At 35.9% G+C, this 25,224-nt stretch overlaps 1 protein-coding gene across 5 annotated transcripts in view; it reads left to right on the top strand.

The window, feature by feature from the left end:
* TAOK3 (TAO kinase 3) overlaps window positions 1-25,224 on the top strand; it is a 188,589-nt gene that overhangs the window by 84,422 nt on the left and 78,943 nt on the right. For all 5 annotated transcript variants that reach the window (XM_043440185.1, XM_043440195.1, XM_043440204.1 and 2 more), the window contains exons 2-3: window positions 11,351-11,455; window positions 18,103-18,322. In XM_043440185.1, coding sequence (XP_043296120.1) covers window positions 18,203-18,322 — 120 coding nt within the window. In that variant the 5' untranslated portion in view covers window positions 11,351-11,455; window positions 18,103-18,202. The remainder of the gene's footprint in view (window positions 1-11,350; window positions 11,456-18,102; window positions 18,323-25,224) is intronic.

Raw genomic sequence — 25,224 nt, 5'->3', positions numbered from 1 at the left:
GTTTGTTCTGTGAGATACGCTATTCTCATGTGTGCTTTCTAACACTACCAAGGTATTAACTTAATTCTGACACTATCTACCTGACAGTAGCATCAGATCTCCCAGGATAAGGAAGCAGTCTCACAAGCCTGCCCCTACTACCAACTTCAGTGCTTGTTGCAAATCTAAGTTGTTACTTGTGCTTTTTTTTTTTTTAATTTATTTATTTATTTTTTCAGTGGGTTTTGTCATACATTGACATGAATCAGCAATAGATCTACACGTATTCCCCATCCCGATCCCCCCTCCCACCTCCCTCTCCACCCGATTCCTCTGGGTCTTCCCAGTGCACCAGGTTCGAGCACTTGTCTCATGCATCCCACCTGGGCTGGTGATCTGTTTCACCATAGATAATATACATGCTGTTCTTTCGCAACATCCCACCCTCACCTTCTCCCACAGAGTTCAAAAGTCTGTTCTGTACTTCTGTGTCTCTTTTTCTGTTTTGCATATAGGGTTATCGTTACCATCTTTCTAAATTCCATATATATGTGTTAGTATGCTGTAATGTTCTTTATCTTTCTGGCTTACTTCACTCTGTATAATGGGCTCCAGTTTCATCCATCTCATTAGAACTGGTTCAAATAAATTCTTTTTAACGGCTGAGTAATATTCCATGGTGTATATGTACCACAGCTTCTTTATCCATTCATCTGCTGATGGGCATCTAGGTTGTTTCCATGTCCTGGCTATTATAAACAGTGCTGCGATGAACATTGGGGTGCACGTGTCTCTTTCAGATCTGGTTTCCTCAGTGTGTATGCCCAGAAGTGGGATTGCTAGGTCATATGGCAGTTCTATTTCCAGTTTTTTAAGAAATCTCCACACTGTTTTCCATAGCGGCTGTACTAGTTTGCATTCCCACCAACAGTGTAAGAGGGTTCCCTTTTCTCCACACCCTCTCCAGCATTTATTGCTTGTAGACTTTTGGATAGCAGCCATCCTGACTGGCGTGTAATGGTACCTCATTGTGGTTTTGATTTGCAAATTTTCTTTTTCTGGAAATAAATGAGTGATGTTTTGAGCATCTTTTCATGTGTTTTGTTAGCCCATCTGGTATGTCTTCTTTGGAGAATGTCTGGTTTAGTTCTTTGCCCAATTTTTTTGATTGGGTCATTTATTTTTCTGGGAATTGAGCTTCAAGAAGTTGCTTGTATATTTTTGAGATTAATCCTTTGTCCGTTTCTTCATTTGCTATTATTTTCTCCCAACCTGAGGGCTGTCTTTTCACCCTACTTATAGTTTCCTTTGTAGTGCAAAAGCTTTTAAGTTTCATTAGGTCCCATTTGTTTCTTTTTGCTTTTATTTCCAATATTCTGGGAGGTGGGTCATAGAGGGTCTTGCTGTGATTTATGTCGGAGAGTGTTTTGCCTATGTTCTCCTCTAGGAGTTTTATAGTTTCTGGTCTTACATTTAGATCTTTAATCCATTTTGAGTTTATTTTTGTGTATGGTGTTAGAAAAGTGTTCTAGTTTCATTCTTTTACAAGTGGTTGACCAGTTTTCCCAGCACCACTTGTTAAAGAGGTTGTCTTTTTTCCATTGAATATCCTTGCCTCCTTTGTCAAAGATAAGGTGTCCATAAGTTGTGGATTTTCTCTGGGCTTTCTATTCTGTTCCATTGATCTAATATTTTCTGTCTTTTGTGCAGTACGCATACTGTCTTGATGACTGTGGGCTTTGTAGTAATAGTCTGAAGTCAGGCAGGTTATTCCTCAGTTCATTCTTCTTTCCTCAAGAATTACTTTGGGCTATTCGAGGTTTTTGTAATTTCCATACAAATTGGGAAAATTATTGTTTCTACGTTTCTGTGAAAAATACGCCGGTTGGTAGCTTTGATAGGGATTGCATTGAATCTATAGATTGCTTTGGGTAGAATAGCCATTTTGACAATATTGATTCTTGCAATCCATGAACACGGTATGTTTCTCCATCTGTTTGTGTCCTCTTTGATTTCTTTCATCAGTGTTTTATAGTTTTCTATGTATAGGTCTTTTGTTTCTTTAGGTAGATATATTCCTAAGTATTTTATTCTTTTTGTTGCAATGGTGAATGGAATTGTTTCCTTAATTTCTCTTTCTGTTTTTTCATTGTTATTATATAGGAATGCGAGGGATTTTTGTGTGTTAATTTTATATCCTGCAACTTTACTATATTCATTGATTAGCTCTAGTAATTTTCTGGAAGAGTCTTTAGGGTTTTCTATGTAGAGGATCATGTCGTCTGCAAACAGTGAGAGTTTCACTTCTTCTTTTCCTATCTGGATTCCTTTTACTTCTTTTTCTGCTCTGATTGCTGTGGCCAAAACTTCCAACACTATGTTGAATAGTAGTGGTGAGAGTGGGCACCCTTGTCTTGTTCCTGATTTCAGGGGAAATGCTTTCAATTTTTCACCATTGAGGGTGATACTTGCTGTGGGTTTGTCATATATAGCTTTTATTATGTTGAGGTATGTTCCTTCTATTCCTGCTTTCTGGAGAGTTTTAATCATGAATGGGTGTTGAATTTTGTCAAAGGCTTTCTCTGTAGAAAAAAAAAAACATCTATTGAAGATAAATCATATGGTTTTTATCTTTCAATTTTTATGTGGTGTATTACATTGATTGGATTTGCGGATATTAATAGATCCTTGCATTCCTGGGCATAAAGCCCATTTGGTCATGGTTTATGATTTTTTTTAATATGTTGTTGGATCTGTTTGCTAGAATTTTGTTAAGGATTTTTGCTTCTATGTTCATCAGTGATATTGGCCTGTAGTTTTCTTTTTTTGTGGCATCTTTGTCTGGTTTTGGAATTAGGGTGATGGTGGCCTCACAGAATGAGTTTGGAAGTTTAGCTTCTTCTGCAATTTTCTGGAAGAGTTTGAGTAAGAGAGGTGTTAGCTCTTCATCTAAATTTTTGGTAGAATTCAGCTGTGAAGCCATAATGGTCCTGGGCCTTTTGTTTGGCTGGTAGATTTTTGGATTACAGTTTCGATTTCCTTGCTTGTGATGGGTCTGTTAAGATCTTCTATTTCTTCCTGGTTCAGTTTTGGAAAGTTATACTTTTCTAAGAATTTGTCCATTTCATCCAAGTTGTCCATTTTATTGGCATAGAGCTGCTGGTAGTAGTCTCTTATGATCCTTTGTATTTCAGTGTTGTCTGTTGTGATCTCTCCATTTTCATTTCTAATTTTGTTAATTTGGTTCTTGTCTCTTTGTTTCTTAATGAGTCTTGCTAATGGTTTGTCAATTTTGTTTATTTTTTCAAAAAACCAGCTTTTAGCTTTGTTGATTTTTGCTATGGTCTCTTTAGTTTCTTTTGCATTTATTTCTGCCCTAATTTTTAGGATTTCTTTCCTTCTGCTAACCCTGGGGTTCTTCATTTCTTCCTTCTCTAATTGCTTTAGGTGTAGAGTTAGGTTATTTATTTGGCTTTTTTCTTGTTTCTTGAGGTAAGCCTGTAATGCTATGAACCTTCCCCTTAGCACTGCTTTTACAGTGTCCCATAGGTTTTGGGTTGTTGTGTTTTCATTTTCATTCATTTCTATGCATATTTTGATTTCTTTTTTGATTTCTTCTATGATTTGTTGGTTATTCAGAAGCGTGTTATTTAGCCTCCATATGTTTGCATTTTTAACAATTTTTTTCCTGTAATTGAGATCTAATCTTACTGCACTGTGGTCAGAAAAGATGACTGGAATGATTTCAATTTTTTTGAATTTTCCAAGACCAGATTTATGGCCCAGGATGTGATCTATTCTGGAGAAGGTTCCGTGTGCACTTGAGAAAAAGGTGAAGTTGATTGTTTTGGGGTGAAATGTCCTATAGATATCAATCAGGTCTAGCTGGTCCATTGTGTCATTCAAGGTTTGTGTTTCCTTGTTAATTTTCTGTTTAGTTGATCTATCCATAGTTGTGAGTGGGGTATTAAAGTCTCCCACTAGTTACTTGTGCTTTTGACCAACTAGTTGTAGATTGGAGGTTCCTAAAAGCCCTCCTTGAGTTTGTGGAGCGGGTTTTGCTAGAGTGGCTCATAGAACTCAGAGAAACATTTACTTCCATTTACCAGTTTATTATGTACTTAGTCCAATTCTTTGTGACCCCCATGGACTGTCTCCCACCAGGCTCCTCTGTCCATTCAGATTCTCCAGGCAAGAATACTGGAGTGGGTTGCCATGCCCTCTTCCAGGGGATTTTCCCAACCCAGGCTTCGAACCCAGGTCTCCCATATGTCAGGTGGATTCTTTACTGACTGAGCCACCAGGGAAGCCCAAGAATATTGGAGTGGGTAGCCTATCCCTTCTCCAGGGGATCTTCCTGACCCACAGGTCGAACCAGGACCTCCTGCATTGCAGACAGACTCTTTACCAGCCAAACTCCCAGGGAAGTGCAATCAATCTTTGGTCACTGGTAACTGGACTCCATCTCCAGTCCTTCCCTTTTCCCTTGAAGTCAGGGATTGGGGCTGAAAATTCCAACTCTTATCAGCTTTGGTTCTCCTGACTACCAGCCCCTATACTAAGGAGTTTTCTAAGTCACCATATTAATATAAACTCAGATCCCTGGGTCAGGAAGATTCCCCTGGAGAAGGGAATGACAACCCACTCTGGTATTCTTGTCTGGAGAATTCCATGGACAGAGTAGCCTGGTGAGGGCTACAGTCCATGGGATCACAAAGAGACAGAACTGAGCGGCTAATACACACACACACACACGCACACACACACACACACACACACACACACACACAGAGGCATGGTTGGAAGGGACTTGTCATGGATGACAAAAGATACTCCGTTCACTTTCCTAAGTTACCAAAATATTAAAATATTAACTGATTCTACTTTATCTTATTTTCCTTCATGATATTTCTTAGTACCTGAGATAACAATATTTATGTGTCTCTCTCCACTAGAATGTAAGTTTTATAAGAGTAGGAAAGAGCCTAAAGCTTTGTCAGTTCTGGGCAGATATTAAGCACTTCATAAACATTTTTGGGATGAATGAACATATGAATAAAGAAATGACTAAAAATAATTTGAGAAAACATTAGAGATCTGAGTATTTTTCTGTAAGGAAGCTGAATATTAATCAGATTTGAAAAACCCTGTATTAGAGAGTAAATTATGTATATTATAATCATTACAGTTTTTATACCACACATGTTTAAGTTGTGCAGAATGAAGACTTTAAAAGATTGGTTAAATCCATTCGAATAGTTCAGAATTTATGTAAATGTAGATACCATTTTTATAGTGGTCTTAATTTTAAGAGTGTACTGTTTTCCCCAAAATGAATGCATAATTTAAAGTTGCTAGCCACAAACTATCAGGCAGAACAAACCTTTTGGTATTAAATTTAAGAAGTCTAAAGGAACAATTCCTTTCCCCTTTGTCTCTCAACCTAAACCCGTTTTTTTTTTTGTTTTTTTTTAAGAGGGGGAGAAATTAATATTCTTTAAGAAACCAAAATAATTGATATTTTTACTTTTTAAGCACACATAGTCTTAAATGATGACTATGATTTTTTTCATATAATTTAATGTCAGTTAACTCAAAAGTAGTCTACAAGGAATGATGATAAGTTCCAGATACTTCTGCATTATTTGCTTAAGTAGAAGTTAGATGATAGATGATCACTAAAATCCCCTTCCAGTTCTCAAATTCTGTCACAATTGGCTGTGTGATCATTTGGCATAAAAAAAACACTTCATTTTCATAGTGAAAGTACCATAAAAATGGTTCGTTCCCTCAACATAACAGTTAAGTATTAGTGGCAGACAGTGGTAAAAACTATTCAAAACCAGTTTTCTGTTATTTTTTTTTAAAGATAGTTTTAGGTCTATGTGGGAGGTTGTATTATAAGATCAGAGGATGAAAAATATCAGAGTAGTCCTGACTTTGAATAAGTCCAATCACCTATTTCTACTTTTTTCTTCATTGCTGTAAAATGAAGATTTTACCTGCCTCTGTGTACTTTCTGGGAGCAAAACAGTGAATGCAGTAATAGAAATTTACACAGGCAGATTTACTGTGAAACTTACATTTCAGAGTTCCTTATTTATACCAACTCCTAAGGTCCTATACCTTATTCTTGTATGGAAAGTTTGTAAAAAATTTTTTTCTTAAAGAGATCTCCAAATTTGTATCCATAATAACTGAATCTACCACTATTTATTAAAGTATATTTGGAGAAATAGTGACAGAGAAGTTCAGTCTTATATTAAATTAAGCTTTTCTTATTACCCTCTAAAATAGAAAACTTTTTGGTGTTTTGAAGTCTGATTTAGGCAGCTTGATTCAGAAAAAAGTTTTCTGGAGTGAGAAGTTAGAAGGAATTTTAATTTGGGATAACAGTACTGCATAAGTATGCTTTTTAACATTTTTTTATTGAAGGATAGCTAGTTGATTGACAGAATTTTGTGGTTTTCAATCATACATCAGCAAGAATAAGCCGTAGGTACACCCATGTCCCCTCCCTCCCATCTCTCTCCGTACCCCTCCCTTCAGCCTGTTACAGAGCCCCTGTTTGAGTTCCCTGAGTCATGCAGCAAATTCCCATTGGCTATCTGTTTTACATATGGTATTGTAAATTTCTATGTTACTCTCTCCTTACATCTCCCCTTTTCGCTCCTCTCCTTCCCCATGTCCGTAGACCTGTTCTCTACATCTGTTTCTCCATTGCTACCCTGAAAATATACTCATCAGTGCCATCTCTTTAGATTCCATATGTATGTGTCAGTATACAGTATTTATATTTCTTTTTCTGACTTCTCTCTGTATAATAGGCTCTAGGTTCGTCCACCTCATTATGCATAAGTATGACTTGACACTGAACTTTTCTGAGATTGAGTTAAAAAATTGTGAAATGTTTGATCTTTAAAATTCTTCCAATATGAAACATTCTTTTTGTTTATTTTTAATTGAAGTGTAGTTAATTTACAGTGTTGTGTTAATTTCTGCTGTACAGCAAAGTAATTCATTTATACATACATACATATATATATATATATATATATATAAATTCTTTTCCTATCCTTTTCCATTATGGTTTATCACAGGATATTGAATATAGTTCCCAGTGCTATACAGTAGGACTTTGTTGTTTTTCCATTCTATATATTGATACAGTAGTTTGTATCTGCTAATCCCAAACTCCCAATCAGTCCCTCCCCTACTCACCATCCTGCTTGGCAGCCACAAATCTGTTCTCTGTGTCTGCAACTCTGTTTCTGTTTCGTAGATAAGTTCATTTGTGTCATATTTTAGATTTCTTCATATAAGTAGCATCCAATATGAAGCTTTCTTACTTCATTTCCTAATGCTGAAATATTGTGGATTTTCAGTGTAGTTGGCTCCAGGTTTATTGTTGCAGAAGTGTGACTACAACATTGAAAAGCAACTAAGATCTTCTCTGAATCATCTTTCTTGAAAGTTTCTGGGAAAAGGGAAAGCATGAAAAATATTTATATTTCTGCTCTCTATCAAGTGTATATTAAGTTAGAATGTCTGTGAAAAATAATTTACTTGATTATCACTGTTGGAGGATTTCCATTCCTCAGAATAAAGTGTTAGGAAAAGTATTTCAGTTCCACATCTCTGATGCAATCTTTTCCTCTAAGCTAGCTGGATTGTTCAGTTGGCCCAAGAGCTTGAGACCTGAAATTCTACATTCTTGGCACAGTTCTGAGTTCTCACTATAAATGTAATACCTGAGGTTGCAGGAGGTCAAGGAAGAGGGGGAAAAAAATGATTTCATGCATATCACTTCATCTTCAGTTAATTCCTAACAGTGTTACCCTCTTGGAAGGAAAAATGTTCTAATTAAGCTTTTGAGGGAAGGATGAATTTAAAGATCATTTCCAGTCTTAAGATTGGAGTGGAAAAGGGAAGGAGAGTCAGCAGATTTTTATAGACTATCTGTTGTATATAGATGCCACAGGGCCCAGCAGTTCCACTCCTAGGAATATAATTAAGAGAAACCAAATATGTGTACATAAGTGGTTATAACAGCAGTATTCATAATAGCCCCAGAGTGGAAACAACCCAAATATCTATCAACTTATAAATGGGTAAACAATGTGGTATATCTATACAATGGAATTCTCATCAATAAAAAGAAATATTGATTCATGCTACAACATGGGTGAATCTTAAAAACATTATGCTAGGGAAAGAATCCATTCACAAATAAACCACATATTGTATGATTCTATTCAGATGAAATGTTCAAAACAAGGAAATCTATAGAGACAGATTAGTGGTGCCTAAGGAATGGAGGGATTGGGTGGGAGAGGTTAATGGTTGAAGGAAATAAAACTTTTTTTTTTGTGGTGATGAAAATGTTCTAAAATTGTCCGTGGTGATACTCTGACACATTGGTGAATATACTAAGAGCCATTGTTCACTTTAAATAGATGAATCATATGGCATGTGAATTCTATCTCAAAAAAAATGGGGGAATATAGTGATTAATCAAAACATAGATTTAGACATGTATCCTCCTCTGAGGAAAGCACTTGTCATCCAGTTGTACTACTTACACCAATATTTAAGTATTTAAAACTGAAAGCAAAAAGAGAAAACAGGGCCTTAGAGGATAGGTGACATTTAGCTAGACTGTGAGAATAGTTGGGATGTGGATATTCTAGGTAGAGGGACATAAGCATAAGCAGAGACAAAGATATGATGAGGCAACTATAGTAATTCATTTTTTCATGAGGTTTGAGGCCAGCTCTGAATGTTAGTTAGGTAAAGTTAATCTTTCTACTGTAGGCAGTATGGAGACATGGAAGTATTTTGAACAGAGCTGTGATATTATCTTAACTGTGCTTCAGGAAGATGATAGTAATACAAGTGTTTTAAAGATGAATTCCAGAAAAGATAGACTAGAGGCTGAAAGAGCAGAAACAAAGAAAAGAGATAATGAATGCTGATAGAAAGGGAAAGTGAAGAACAGATAAAAAGAAATATTGAAGCACACTTGTGATTTAATTGAATGTTAAGGAAAATGAGAAGGGAAGAGTCAAAAAGTTGAAGCGGGCCATTTAGTAAAGGGGTTTCCCTGGTGGCTCAGCGGTAAAGAATCTGCCTGCAAGGCAGGAGACACAGGTTCAGTCCCTCAGTCGGAAAGATCCCCTGGAGAAGGAAATGGCAAGCCACTCCAATACTCTTGCCTGGGAAATCCAATGGACAGAGGATCCTGGCAGACTACAGTCAATAGGGTTACAAAGAATAGGACATGACTGAAGTGACTGAGCATGCATGCACATTTAGGGAAGAAGCCAAATAGATAGTTGATAGAATGGGACTGGGATTTAAAATGGTGGCCAAAAGTTTCTGTTGACAAAGTGTTACTTGAAACCATTAAGTGATCAGAAATTAGGATAGCAGCTTACATCACACAGAGGCCTTTGGGCAAATACCTGGAGGAATAACATTGATTTAGAGATCAGAGAGAGGAGGAGCTACTGGAGGAATAATGTGGAAAAACAGGAGAGGATAGTTTCAGGGAACCCAAGGAACATTTATAAATAAAGAACGAAGGTGGTTAACCGGGGGAAAAAATGAGAACATCTTAGGTGTAATGGATTATCTTCAGGAGTATGGTTTTCAGCCTTAATGCCATGTGCCATATTCTAGTGGGGCAGGGGGAATGATAAAACCAAGGAAGTTTAATTCCTAGAAGTCTTAAAGAGTTTATTTTAAAACATTTATATGTCAATGTATGGCAAAAACCACTACAATATAAAAAATAAATAAAAATAAAACAATAAAATAAAACATTTATAGAGCTGTGTAACTGCAGATGGAGAGAATACCCATTTTAAGGAAAATTATGTAAAAATGAATAAGTATTTAGAGAGAAGAAAAATACTCAGCATGTGTGTCCATAGCATTAGAAAAATATTTTCTAGGAGTGAACACCTCCTGCATTTGAAACTAGTCAGGACATGAAGATATTAGTAAATGCCTTATTTTAAAACTACTTTCTCAGAAATTTCGCAACTAGTGTTCATATAACAAGGAATGTTTTAGTTCCTTGAAGCTATAGTCAGACTAGATTAGCAGGAGATACATGCAGACATTGTAGTTTTTGACTGGGTGATGGTTAGGTAAAATGTGATGCTGAATTCAGGCAAGTTTCAGCTACCAATTGATCTAAAGCATTCCACAGCCATAGCATCAGAGGGAATAACAAAATAATGAAAAATTAGTTTATAAGTATAGACGTGAGAGGAGATTGGGATATCCTCTACAGGAAAAGTGTACAAATGGGGGTCAGTGCCTTTTTTTTAATATTATTTTTCCCCCTGTAGGGATTTCATCTCCAAAGCTAGTCAGGCATCCCCAAATTATTTCAATATACGTGAATTTTAAATTGTTATATTCTTTAACCCAGTAGTTCTACTTCTAGAAATACATTCCAAAAAAACCCAAAATGTAAATGGACAATAAGACAAAGGTCTTCAAAACACAGTAACTTTTAGTATTTGAACAAAGGATTGAGTACAGCCTTGATTTCAAATTGTGGAGAAACAGTTGTGAATGAATTTTGGCTCTTCCATAAGATAAACATTGAACAGCCTTTAAATGATGTTTGTGAATAGTTTGCCATGTTTGATAACATGGCAAAATGCTAATAATCTAGAGTTAGATAAAAGAGGTTGACTGGTGGAATCATGTGTATAATGTGATCTCAGAGGTATAACAAAATAAATATGTGCATGAAGAAATAAATATGTTCACAAAGAAAACAATCCCAAATTGTTAATGAAGTTTTGGCCTAGGTAGGATTATGAATTTTTTTTTTCCGTAATGGTGCATATTTCCCACTCTACATTGGGCATGTACTTCTTTAATAGATAATAAAGAATTATCACTACCCCCCAAATCTGAGAGATGAGTTATAGAGAGACTAGGAAAGGAAGATAGATGAGTCAATATAAATCATTATACCTATCAGAAGAGCAATTCAAAATATAAACCTTAGTGACAGAGAATCAGTAGCATCACCATATGCTGTCAGATTAGTCTTGTCTACTGGTACCCTCTATGGAGTTTCCTTAGATTCAGACAGACCAGTGGAAGTCTTACTGTAGATTCTGAAATCTAATGACTCATTTGTCTCCCTGGTGTTGTTTATGCCAGAGTAGCCTGTGTCTTTGTTGCGAAAATTTTACCTTTTACATTTGTCATCGACAAACTGATTAAGATAAAATTTTAACTTTGTAATATTACATTTGTAAATACTTAAAACTGTCATGTTATCAATTACTGCTTCTTAAATTTTACCTGTGTAATTACATATTTTATTCTTCTTTTTCTATAGGTGCACCATAAATACGAAAGACTGAAGTTATAAAAGAGAAAAAAAAAAGATTGCTGCTATAATGACTCTGAAAAATACAGTATATTTTGTGCCATATATGAAAAGGTATTGTCTATAGATTTATGACTTAGCTTTCTCCTACAAAATGGGAGCAAATGGTATTTTCCAGTTTTTCTACAGTGAACTTTTATTATATTTATATGAAAAATTAAAAGGAATTAATAAAATTGGGATAAAATATTCTTTTATAAAAATTTTTTAGTTTCAAATTATTTCCTTATGAAAGTGAAAGTTGCTTAGTCGTGTCCGACTCTTTGCGATCCCATGTACTATACTGTCCATGGAATTCTCCAGGCCAGAATACTGTCCAGAACAGCCAGAAGCCATTTCCTTCTCCAGGGGATCTTCCCAACCCATTTTCATTACTTTTGATGATGGCATAAAATATGGATAATTACCTGGCTAAAGTTATTTTATTCCTATTATTGTTATTTGCAGAAATATATATTGCTTTTTTGTTGTATATATATTGCTTTTGCTTCATAATTCAACTTTGAATAAATTTTTTTCATATTAAAGTATCAGGCTAAAAAAAAAAAGTAACAGGCTTTGCAAACCATTTAGAAAGTACAAATAAGCAAAAAGAAGAAAATAAAAAATAACCTGAAATCCCAACTTCTACCTCAGCTACACTACAACACAAGCCTGCAAAGAAATTCAAATTTGTAGGTGAAAGAAGCCTTGTTGCCCATCTTCACTGTTGCATATCTCTTGTACTGTACCTTATTTATTGTTGTTCTTGTTTAGTCAGTAAGTTGTGTCTGAGTCTTTTGCAATCTCTGTCTTTGGGACCCCTGGCTCCTCTGTCCTTGGGATTTCCCAGGCAAGAATACTGGAGTGGGTTACCATTTCCTTCTGCAGGGTATCTTCCTGACCCAGGGATCGAATCCATGTCACCTGCATTGGCAGGCGGATTCTTTACCACTAAGCCACATAGGAAGCCCACTCTACCTATACCCTGCCTCATTTACTGAAATAAATAAAAGCAAAACAAGTAGAAACTGCCTTGTAGAAGGATCACACTTGGTCAGAGAATTCCCATTTTATTCTTCCAGGAATGTATAAAGATGACTGTTTCCTTATGCTCTCACCATAAAATGTATCTTTTCTTTATTACTTTATCAATTTGGTGGGTAAAATGAGGTTTTTTTGTTATTTTACTTTATACTTCTTTGATTACAATTGAAATTATATAGGTTTCATATCATTAATAGGCATTCTGCTTTTTTTCTTCTTTAATTTCCTATTTATGTCCTTTGAGTGTGTGGGTTGGTATGTATATGTATTTATATGTTTACTTCTCTGATATTAAGAATAAATTAACTGGAACTTACAAATTAACTGGGACAATCTCTACTTGCTGTTCAGTTTTATTTATTTCAACTTTTTAAAGCAATAATTATTGACATACCATAATCTGAACATATTAAGTCACAATGTTTTAACATGTGTGTGTATATGTGTATCCATCATCATAATGAAGATAGTAAACATATTCATCACTCCCAAAAGCTTCTCATATCCTTTTTCAATACCTTCCTCACACCTCTTCTCACCCTAGCCCTGTCCCCAGGTGACTACTGATGTGCTGTCACTCTAGGTTAGTTTGCATTTTCCAGAATTTTATGTAAATGAAATCATAAAATATATTATATTCTCTATTTTTGTTCTGACTTCTTTCACTCAGCATAATTATTTTGAGAATTATCCATGTTGTAGCATGTATCGATAGTTCATTTTATTTCTGAGGTGCATTCCACTGTCTGAAAGTCCCACAAATTTTTTATCCATTTATCTGTTGATGGATATTTGGGTTGTTTCCAGTTTTAACTATTAAAAATAAAACTGTTATTAATTTTTGTGTGCTGTGCTTCTTAAGGACATTTGCTTTCATTTTTCTTGGGTAAATACCTAGGAGTGGAATAGTTATGTCATATGGTAGATGTATGTTCAGTTTTTAAGAAACTGCCAAATAGTTTTCCAAAGTGTTTCTACCACTTTTACATCCCACCAGCAGCATCTGAGAGATATAGTTACCTCAAATTCTTACCATCACCTGGTATGGTCTGTCTTTTTAATGTCAATCTTTCTAATAGATTTGTAGTAGTATCTTATTGTGGTCTTAATTTGTACCTCCCTAATCAATAATGATATTAAGCATCTTTTTTTCCCCTTAGCTGCCATCCATTTATCTTTCTTGGTGAAGTGTGTGTTCTAGTCTTTTTCTCATTTTTGTCTCTTCAAATATTTTCTTAGGTCCTTTCTCTTTCTCTTCTTCTGGGACCCCTGTAATGCAAATGTTGGTGTGTTTAATGTTGTCCCAGAGGTCTCTTAGGCTGTCTTCATTTCTTTTCATACTTTTTTCTGTATTCTGTTCTGCGGCAGTGATTTCCACCATTCTGTCCTCCAGGTCACTTATCCGTTCTTCTGCCTCAGTTGTTCTGCTGTTGATTCCTTCTAGTGTATTATTCATCTGTTTGTTTGTTCTATAGTTCTTATAGGTCTTTGGCAGACATTTCTTGCATCTTCTCCACTGTTTTCCCAAGATCCTGGATCATCTATATTATCATTATTCTGAATTCTTTTTCTGGAAACTTGCCATCTCCACTTCATTTAGTTGTTTTTCTGGGGTTTTTATCTTGTCCCTTCATCTGGGATGTAACTTTCTGCTTTTTTCATTGTGATTAACTTTCTGTAATATGGTTTTTGTTTTAGCTGCTGTGGAACTGTGCTTCTTTTTGCTTCTTCTGTCTGCCCTCTGATGAATGAGGCTAAGAGACTTGTATAAGCTTCCTAATGGCAAGAACTGGTGATGGGGGAAACTGGGTCTTGCTCTAGTAGGCAGGGCTTTGCTCCGTTAACACTTTAATCCCATTATCTGCTGATGGTGAGGTTGCACTCCCTCCTGTTAATTGTTTGGTCTGAGACGACCCAGCTCTGGGGTCTACGGACTCTATGGTAGGATTAATGACTAACTCCAAGAGGGTTTACACCAAGGGGGACCTTCCCAGCCTAATGCCCCTGTCCCTGTGGTAAGCCCCTGTTGATCCACGCCTCCACAGGAAACCCTCCAACACTAGCATGTAGTTATGGTTCAGTCACCTGTGGTGTCACTACTCCTTTCCTCTGGGTCTTAATGTGTGCAAAATTTTGTTTCTGCCCTCCAAGGCTGGAGTCTCTGTTTTCCCCAGTCCTGTGGAAATCCTATAATCAAATCCTGCTGGCAAGATTCCCTGGGGATTCACGGTCCCTTTGTTGAATCCTTATGCTGGGAAGCCTAAAGTGGGGTTCAGAACCTTCACAACAGTGGGATAAATTCTTTGGTATTATTGTTCTCCAGTTTGTGGGTCACCTACCCAGCAGGTATGGGATTTTATTTTATTGTGATTGCACCCCTCTTACAATCTCGCTGCAGCTTCTTCTTTGTTTTTGGATGTGGGGTATCATTTTTCGGTGGGTTTCAGCATCCTCCTGTCATTGGTTGTTCAACAGTTAGTTGCAATTTTGGTATTCTCACAGGAGGAGATGAATGCACGTCCTTCTACTCTGCCATCTTGAACCGGAAGTCTCTCACTCTCTTTTTCACATTTCTAAAATTGGGTTGTTCATATTTTGAGGATTGTTTATATTTTCTGAAAGCATATCCATCATGAGACATGTTTCTCAAAGACCTTCTTGTAGACTGTGGCTTCATTCTATTAACCAGGTCTTTCAAAAAGAATATGTCTTTAATCTAATTTAACCTTTTCTTCCTTTATGGATTATGCTTTTACTTTTTAGGCTTTTTTTAAGATTGATTTATTTAGTTAGTTATTGTTATTATTTTTTTGTCTGTGGTGAGTCTTCATTACTGCATGATGGCTTTGATACTGGAAAAGACACTGATACTGGGAAAAAGTTGAAAGTGTTAGTCACTCAGTCCTGTCTGACTCTTTGTGACCCCATGGACTCTATGAAGGCAAAAGGAGAAGGAGGTGGCAGAGGATGAAATGGTTAGATAGCATCTCCAACTCAATGAATATGAATTTGAGCAAACTCCAGGAGATAGGGAAGGACGGAAGCCTGGCAGGCTGCAGTCCATGGAAGTTGCAACGAGTCAGACACTACTTAGTGACTGAACAACATCGACAGAAACAGTTTTATCCAAAATTTAGATTATATTGTAAACTAAAATTAAGCTAATTTGTTTTTTAAATGACTACTTATTACCCCCTTTGAAATCAGTGCTCATTGTTTTTTGCATTCGTCCAAGTAACCTTCCCGGTATAGAAACTTAAATACCACTGCTGATGCTCTTAAGTACAACAGATCACACCTTAATGAATATACTTCCAAAGCAGAATTATTGTTGCATAACAAGGTAGCAGCTGAATTGTAATATATTTTAACACTTATGTTTTTCTCACCAAACTTTTCCCTCTGAATCTACATAATGCCAACCACCCCCCACCTCAAACTAGATAGCAGTCTACAAACTCCAAAGCACATTGCATGTCTTACCTCTATTGTCAGTCATGTATCTGGGATAAAATATGTTGTCTCTCCATAGGAGAAGCTTTCATCATGGAAGTCAAGGAAGATCCAGCTGGCATGCTAAGTGACATTTTCCAGTTGCCTGTTGCAGTTGTCATTAACTAGCAAAAATATCTATGTATCTAATGGTCAGGAAGGGTATATACTTCACCTTACAGTCTTATAGACTGTTTGATTAACCCATTAATGGGAGGATCAATTCAGAATAATCATGTTTATATTTCTTTAGTCCCCCTTTGGAAATTTTTTCTTTGGAGTTTTTTTTTCCCCTTATTATAATTGATAATTTATCTTTTTCTTCTCCTCAAAATCTGTCATTGATATTTTGATTTTCTTATCTTTACTTCCCATTTGTTTCAGTTATCTAGGACAGAAGTCTCTCTTTTATTTTATTTATTTTTTTTAGCTTTATATTTTTATTGGAATATAGTTGATTAACAGTGTTATGATAGTTTCAGGTGTACAGCAAAGTGAATCAGTCATACATACACATGTATCTATCCTTTTTCAAATTCTTTTCCAATTTAGGTTGTTACATGACACTGAATTGAGTTCCCTGTGGTATATAGTATGTCCTTGTTGATTATCCATTTTTAGGTATGGCAGTGTGTACATATCAGTTCCAAACTCCCAAACTATCCCTTCCCTGCACCCTTCCCCTCTGGTAACCACAAGTTCCTTTTCTATGTCTGTGAGTCTGTTTCTGTTTTGTAAGTAAGTTCATTTATATCGTTTCTTTTTAGATTCCACTTATAAGCGGTATCATATGATATTTCCCTTTATCTGTCTGACTTACTTCACTCAGTATGACAATCTTTAGGCCTGTCCATGTTGTCTCAAATGGCTTATCAGTTTCTTTCTAATGGCTGAGTAATATTCCACTGTATATATGTACCACATCTTCTTCTACCGTTCCTCTCTCTATGCACATTTAAGTTACTTCCCTATCTTGGCTGTTGTAAACAGTGCTCCAGTGAACACTGAGGGGCATGTATCCTTTTGGACCATGTTTTTCTCTGGTTATATGCCCTGTGGGATTGCAGGGTCATCTGGTAGTTCTATTTTTAGTTTTTTAAGGAGCCTGCATACTGTTCTCCATAGTGGCTGTACCAAATGACATTTCCACCCTCTCCAGCGTTGTTTGTGAATTTTTTGATGATAGCCCTTTGGACTGGTGTGAGGTGATATCTCATTGTAGTTTTGATTTGCATATATCAGATATAACTTTCATAACAGTTATATCAGATATAACTTTCATACCATACAGTTCACCCATTTAAATAGTATATTTCAGTAGTTTTTAGTATATGGACAGTTTTACAACCATCACCACAATGAATTTCAGAACATTTCATTATACTAAAAAGAAAGCCTGTACCCTTTAGCTGTCAACCCAACTCTTTCACCTCCTAGCCCAAGCAACCCAAAATCTACTTCCTGTTTCTATAAATTTACTTATGATGGATGTATTATATAAATGGAATCATACAATACATAGTCTTTTGTGACTAGCTTCCTTCACTTAGTGTAATGTTTCATCTGTGTTGGGATGTGCATCAGTACTGTATTCCTTTTTATCCCTGAATAATATTCCATGGTATTGATACACCTTATTTTGTTTCACCAAGTGGACGTTTGGTTTGTTGCTGAATAATGCTGCTATTAATATCCATCCAAGTTTTTGTATGGACATGTGTTTTTATTTCCCTTGGGTATATATACCAAGGAGTGAGAATTTCTGGATCAAGTGATAACTCTTATGTTTAAGTTTTTGATGAACTCCCAATCTCTTTCCCAAGATTACTGTACCATTTTACATTTCCACCAGCCGTTTTGGAAGGTCCAAATTTCCCCACATCCTTACCAATACTTATTATTTGACTTTTTGATAATAGCCATCCTAATGGGTATGAAAATGGTATCTCATGTGTTTTTAATTTTTATTTGTCTTATGACTAATTGTGTAGAGCATCTTCTCATGTTTTAATGGCCATTTGTATGTCTTTGGAGAAATATCTACTCAGATCCATTGCCCATTTTTCTTTTGGGTTACCTGTCTTTTTATTATAATTTATAAGACCAAGATGCTTTTTAATATGAATTTGTAATTGCCACCAAACAAACTGTATAAGTTAATGTCAAACCTTATTTTCCTACAGGTACTGAAATTTTACACCCTCCCCCCCCCCAAATATTTGTCAATGAGAGAGAAAGCTGATTGGGATTTCAAAAGCAAAGTGCTTGCACATATTGGTCATCATGCGGAAAGGCGTGCCACGAGACCCAGAAATTGCTGATCTGTTCTATAAAGATGATCCTGAAGAACTTTTTATTGGTTTACATGAAATTGGACATGGAAGTTTTGGAGCAGTTTATTTTGTAAGTGATTAAAAATTGTTTGGATCAAATTATGAAAGTTTGATTTCTATACATTCCAACTATTACTTGTAAAATGCACATGTTTTTAATGTTTATTCTACAAATTAAATGATGTCTACAGTACAGGCAAATAGTCTTTGCTGAAAAGCCAGTCCTAGAATTCTAGGCATTATTCAAGTCAGTGGTATTTATATCAAATGACTCTGCTATCAAAGTGAGGCAAAAACATTATAAGCTTGAATTTGAACCCTGTGCATTTCCCTTACATGCCATGTTCTTTTCTGCCTCAGGGCATTTATATATGGTATTCCTCCTACCAAGAATTCTACATGTTGTTTCCCCATTCCTGTCTAACTCTTGTTTTTCCTACAAATATCAGCTTAAGTGTTCAATCCACAAGAGAGCCATTTCTGTTCAACCCTCCATCACTGAATTAAGACTTCATTTATGATCTCATAGCCCCCTGTGCTTATACTTTGTTGCACTTGTCACAGTTATAATTGTATAATTATGTGTGAATTTTTTTGATTCATCTATATCTCACTAAATAATAAGCTCCATAAGGACAAGAGTTATATCTACTTGTTCATTGCTATATCCCCAGTAACTAGTATAATGTCTGAGTAGTACGATGTAAATGATATCAGTAAATGATGGATAGATGGGTGGATGGCCAAATGGGCAACCACTTAGATGGACTGACAGATTTTTAGTAGCAATCATGTTAACCCAGTATCTTAGGTTAAGGGGTACATGGCCTAGCTCCATAGAGTCAATTTGAATTCCAAGACTTTATCTTCTTATGAGAAGACTGAGAGATGATCAGCTAAGTGTTAACATACCTCATTCACCTAAAGTTCATTTCATAAAAAATGTACTTCTTTATTTCAATAAGTGTAGAAGTTTGCATCATCAAATTAACACATACTTCCTTAAGAGTACTAGTTCATTAAAGCAGGTAATATTTAAGTATGACTTATTACCTATTTCTCTTCCAAACCTGTTATCACATACTTTTTTCTTTCTTAAACAGTATTTGACTTTTTTTAAAGTGGTCCTTTATGTCCTTACATCTAGATAGGGCTTATCTTTAGTTGTCCTTCCAAATGCAATTATATTAATTGCATCTTGAGCTCATTCTTTTGTTTCTAACCAAATCTTAAGCCCGAGTTTTCTCTGAATGCTCTCTCATTCCTTCATGTCTATACTCAGCACTACCATCACTCCTCTTCCCTCACCCCCATCCAATACTTGGCTCCCATTCAAGTACATTTTATCATTAAGTGCTGCCTTCCAGGGCTGAAGAGAGTGCTAATTTTCTAGTTAATACACTCATGTTAACCTTTGAGGTTATAGTAGTATTTACAGGCCAATCAAAGTCCTATCTTTCTCATTCACTGAGACACAGTTTTTAAAAAGGATTCTTAAAATTACAATTATATACACAGAGTGTACATGATACATACACACATATATTTTAATATATAATTTAAAGAATAATTAAAAGGTAAATCCCTTTATAACCACCAGCCATGCTGAGAAATAAAATATTGCCAGCACCCAAAAGCCCCTTTTTGGTTAGAAGAATCCACTATGCTGAATTTTGTTATGAAGACTTCCTTGTCTTCATATATATCCCACTTACTTCTCCACCCCTAATAATGTAATTTGGTTTTGCCTCATTTTGAACTTTTTAACAATGGAAGCATTCTGTATACATTTGGTTGTGATCTCTTTGCTTTGCTTAGAGATACTTTCTTCAGCCAGTCATCTTTCTTACTGTCCATCTATTACTTTATGACTAATTCATTATCTCAGAATCTCTCTTGTTTAAAGAGAGTGGTTCCAATCTCTGTTTGACTCTTCAGTTTTAAAAAACAGTCAGACCCTTCTCAAAGTTCTCTTTTAGAATAAATACAATAAACCAAGAATGCTTTGAAACTTACTAACAGGCTGTTTGTGTTAGGGGTTAAATGAGACCTACTTTGCTGTAGAAAACCCAGTGTTTTTTGGACTAAGTCCTGTCTGATTAGCTAGAGTACACTAGTTCCCTCTTATCCACAGTTTCAGTTATCAGTGGTCAACCTCAGTCCAAAAATTCTAAATAGAAAAATCCAGAAATAAGCAATTCTTTGAGTTTTAAATTGCGAGCTGTTCTGAGTAACATGATGTATTGAAAAATGTGTTATTTGTTGATAATGATAGACTAGAAAAATCACAAAGATACCTGGATGGCTTTGATACTGAAATGTAATCATTAACTATATATTGCCTGTATACAAAAGTGTATAGTGCAGCCCCATATAAACCCATAAGGCACATTAAAAAAAAAAAAAAAAAACAGATTAAAGGGAAATTAACTGATACTTTACTATAAAATTTTAAAAAGCTTTAACCTTTTATCTACATTGGTCTCATAGGCAGAAAATGGATTTTCTCCTTTGCCACTCCATGTCGCTCCTCCCTATTAATAGATTCTTCCTCTTGTCACTCAAGTATACCATTATAACCGAGAAGACTATCATCTCTTACAACTGCTGTAACCTCCAAACTGATCTCTGTGCATGCATTCTGGTCTGTCTCCAGTCTTTTGGCCACACTACAGAGAGCTTGAGGATTGTTGGGGAGCAGAAACATGTTAATATGATCACATCACCTTTTGTCTATAAAGTCTTCAAGGGGTCTCCTCCTCTGTCCTTAGGTTAATAAGTTCAAATGCCTTACTGCATTCAGCCTCTAAGGTCCTTTATGAGGTGATCCCTGTATACCTGAATTGTTGTTGTTCAGTCACTAAGTCGTGTCCAACTCTTTTGTGACCCCATGGGCTGCGGCATGACAGCCTCCTCTCTCCTCCACTATCTCTGGGAGTTTGCTCAAATTCATGTTCATTGAGTCAGTGGTGCTATCTAACTGTCTCATCCTCTTTCACCCCCTTCTCTTCTTGCCTTCAGTCTTTCCCAGCATCAAGGTCTTTTCCAGTTAGTTGGGTCTTCCCATCAGGTGGCCAAAGTTTTGGAGCTTCAGCTTCAGCATCAGTCCTTCCAATGAATATTCAGAGTTAATTTCCTTTAGGATTCACTGGTTTGCTCTATATTCCCTCTTATTCACATTGCTCTAGATAATACATAAAAGTTAATCATCCATCATAGGATCTATACTAATTATGATTTTATTTTTGTTGCTGTCTATGCTACTAGAAGAGAGATAGGTACTTGGCATACTTACTCACAATTATATCCCTAACATTTAGCCCAATACCTGCCAAATTTTAAACACCTAATAAATACTTGAATTATGAAGAACTCAGAGAATTTGGCATTGCTTATTAGTACTTTTCTTGTGGCAGAGTCATATTAGCAAGCTGTAAAGACCAGAGTCTAGCAACCAACATTTTCAAAATGTTTATACCTCAGCACTATAATTCTGTTAGGCTTCTTGTAGTTTATAGCTTTTACACAGAATGATGCCAGGGAAAATGTTAACAGTGAATTGTATGCTGGCACTGCTCTTGGAGAATCAATCAGTTAAGAATATATGTTATTTTCAGAGAAAATTGAAACTATTGATGAAATATCTCTGTGTATTTGGATTTACATAAGTAGTTTAGAATTTAGCAGCAGTAAAAATGAAATAATGAAAAACTCTGTATTAAAGGAAATTAAAAAGGGCAGAACGTGTTCATTTTTGTATTCACTTAAAGACAGTTATAAAGTTTCTAGGGTTCTAGTGTTGCATTGTTGAACTCAGCATATCATCCATAATCTACCTAAAGCAGATAATTTAGTTTTTCTGGGTATAAATACCTTTTAGTTTTAGATGAGGCTTAATAACTAGGGCAAAAGGAAAAGCTTATATTTTAATTCTTATATTTCTCCATAAACTAGCAAAGAATTGACAATTGTCTAAATGTAGCTGAAAATGGTTATGAAAATATTAGAAGCACAGATGTAGTAAGTTCCCAATAAATATATTTTGAATCAGTGATCTTGTTTAACATTACTGAGACCATTGAGACAATTGGAAGTAATAAGTATTATTATAAGTTTCAAGAATAAAACTTAAAATGTTTAGAAGTTGTAATCATTCACATTTCATGCAAAGATGGGCTCAACAAAGGACAGAAATGCTATGGACCTAACAGAAGCACAAGATATTAAGAAGAGTTGGCAAGAATACACAGAAGAACTGTATCAAAAAGATCTTCACGACCCAGATAATCACAAAGGTGTGATCACTCACACTTACCTATAGCCAGACATCCTAGAATGTGAAGTCAGGTGGGCCTTAGGAAGCATCACTACGAACAAAGCTAGTGGAGGTGATGGAGTTCCAGTTGAGCTGTTTCAAATTCTGAAAGATGATGCTGTGAAAGTGCTGCACTCAATATGTCAGCAAATTTGGAAAACTAAGCAGTGCCCACAGGACTGGAAAAGGTCAGTTTTCATTCCAATTCCCAAAACAGGCAATGCCAAAGAACACTCAAACTACTGCACAATTGCACTCATCTCACACTCTAGTAAAGAATGCTCAAAATTCTCCAAGCCAGGCTTCAGCAATACATGAACCGTGAACTTCCAGATGTTCAAGCTGGTTTTAGAAAAGGCAGAGGAACCAGAGATCAAATTGCCAACATCCGCTGGATCATCAAAAAAGCAAGCGAGTTCCACAAAAACATCTATTTCTGCTTTATTGACTATGCCAAAGCCTTTGACTGTATGGATCACAATAAACTGGAAAATTCTGAAAGAGATGGGAATACCAGACCCCCTGACCTACCTCTTGAGAAACCTGTATGCAGGTCAGGAAGCAACAGTTACAACTGGACATGGAATAACAGATTGGGTCCAAATAGGAAAAGGAGTACATCAAGGCTGTGTATAGTCACCCTGCTTACTTAACTTATATGCAGAGTACATCATGAGAAACGCTGGGTTGGATGAAGCACAAGCTGGAATCAATTGCGGGGAGAAATGTCAATAACCTCAGGTATGCAGATGACACCACCCTTATGGCAGAAAGTGAAGAAGAACTAAAGAGCCTCTTGATGAAAGTGAAAGAGGAGAGTGAAAAAGTTGGCTTAAAGCTCAACATTCAGAAAACTAAGATCATGGCATCTGGTCCCATCACTTCATGGCAAATAGATGGGGAGACAGTGGAAACAGTGGCTGACTTTATTTTGGGGGGCTCCAAAATCACTGTGGATGGTGATTGCAGCCATGAAATTAAAAGACGCTTACTCCTTAGAAGGAAATTTATGACCAACCTAGACACAATATTAAAAAGCAGAGACATTACTTTGTCAAAAAGGTCTATCTAGTCAAGGCTATGGTTTTTCCAGTGGTCATGTATGGATGTGAGAGTTGGACTATAAAGAAAGCTGAACACTGAACAATTGATGCTTTTGAACTACGGTGTTGGAGAGGACTCTTGAGAGTCCCTTGGACTGCAAGGAGATCCAACCAGTCCATCCTAAAGGAGATAAGTCCTGGGTGTTCATTGGAAGGACTGATATTGAAGCTGAAACTCCAATACTTTGGCCACCTGATGAGAAGAGCTGACTTACTTGACTAGACCCTGATGCTGGGAGAGATTGAGGGCAGGAGGAGAAGGGGATGATAGAGGATGAGATGTTTAGATGGCATCACCGACCCAGTGGACATGGGTTTGGGTGGACTCCGGGAGTTGGTGATGGACAGGGAGGCCTGGCATGCTGCAGTTCATGGGGTCGCGGAAAGTCGGACACGACTGAGGGATTGAACTGAATCATTCATAAAGCAGTATGATGCATTGGAAAGCTGAAATCCTATTGATAATTTCCTTTCTCTGTACTAATACATTGATTTCTCTTTTTTTTTAAGTTTCAGTTTCAGTTCTGAATTTTAACTAGTGTAGAATGCATTAAAAACTTCCCGTCTATAGATAAATGGAAATGTTTTTAAATTTCGTCTTTGCCTAACCAATAGGTTCTATAAACAAGTATACATATCCAGTTCTAAGTGATGATAACTCTGTAAATGTGAAGAAATATATTGTTCCAAATAAGCATTGATAATAAATAACGTTAATAATATTGCATTAGATAGTACTACTGGATTCCATTTGTGTGGACCTTTTTTTTTCTTTCTGTAAAGTGTAAGGATTTGTTTGTTATAAACCCCTATTATAAGTTAAAATTCATCATTGTTTGAGCATTTTCTAAGCCTTTCCCAGGCTCCTTAAGCTGCACAGCACATAGATTCATACCCAAAATACCTGCTTCACAGATACAGTCCCTCTGTTATTGTATAACTGGATTTACATCAACTTTTCTTTGTTGTTACATAAGCATAGTCTTAATATTGCATTTTAAAAACCAGAAAAATGTGAGAGGTTTTTACTTTTAGCAAAAGTCAGTCTGTACCTTCTAAATGAATAAAATACTAAAAAATGACTTTACGGAGTCCTGCCAATTTGAAAACTGTAACTAGTGGATACCTTTTTTTTTAATAGGATACTTTTACCTGAGTGCTTGCACAAAAAAAATTTAGTAAGTTTCCATTTCCTCTGCATTTTGGAATTAATTAAGACTCTGGGGTTGAATTCTTTTTACACCATTATTATTTATTGTTGAAATTAATTTTTTTTAAATTAGAAACCATTGCTGTATCTGAGGAGCTTTTCTAATTGTATTTAAGAAACTGATTAGGGATTTTTCTCTAAACTCAGTGACCTTGTTTTACCAGAGAGTGAATTACAATCTTTTACTTCAGAAACACTGCTATAGCTTTATTAGTCCACAATAATAATATCACAGAAACAAAATAGGTTACTTAACATCAAGGATATGACATTGATGTGGAGCCCTGTTGATAAAGAAGGCTAAGATTATATAATCTTTAATGTCTTGTGTTTATATTTTTCTG

The sequence above is a fragment of the Cervus canadensis genome, chromosome 1 (assembly GCF_019320065.1).
Source record: "Cervus canadensis isolate Bull #8, Minnesota chromosome 1, ASM1932006v1, whole genome shotgun sequence".
Taxonomy (NCBI): domain Eukaryota; kingdom Metazoa; phylum Chordata; class Mammalia; order Artiodactyla; family Cervidae; genus Cervus; species Cervus canadensis.
Note: the sequence above shows the minus strand (reverse complement) of the source record. Positions and strands in the feature narration are given on the sequence as shown.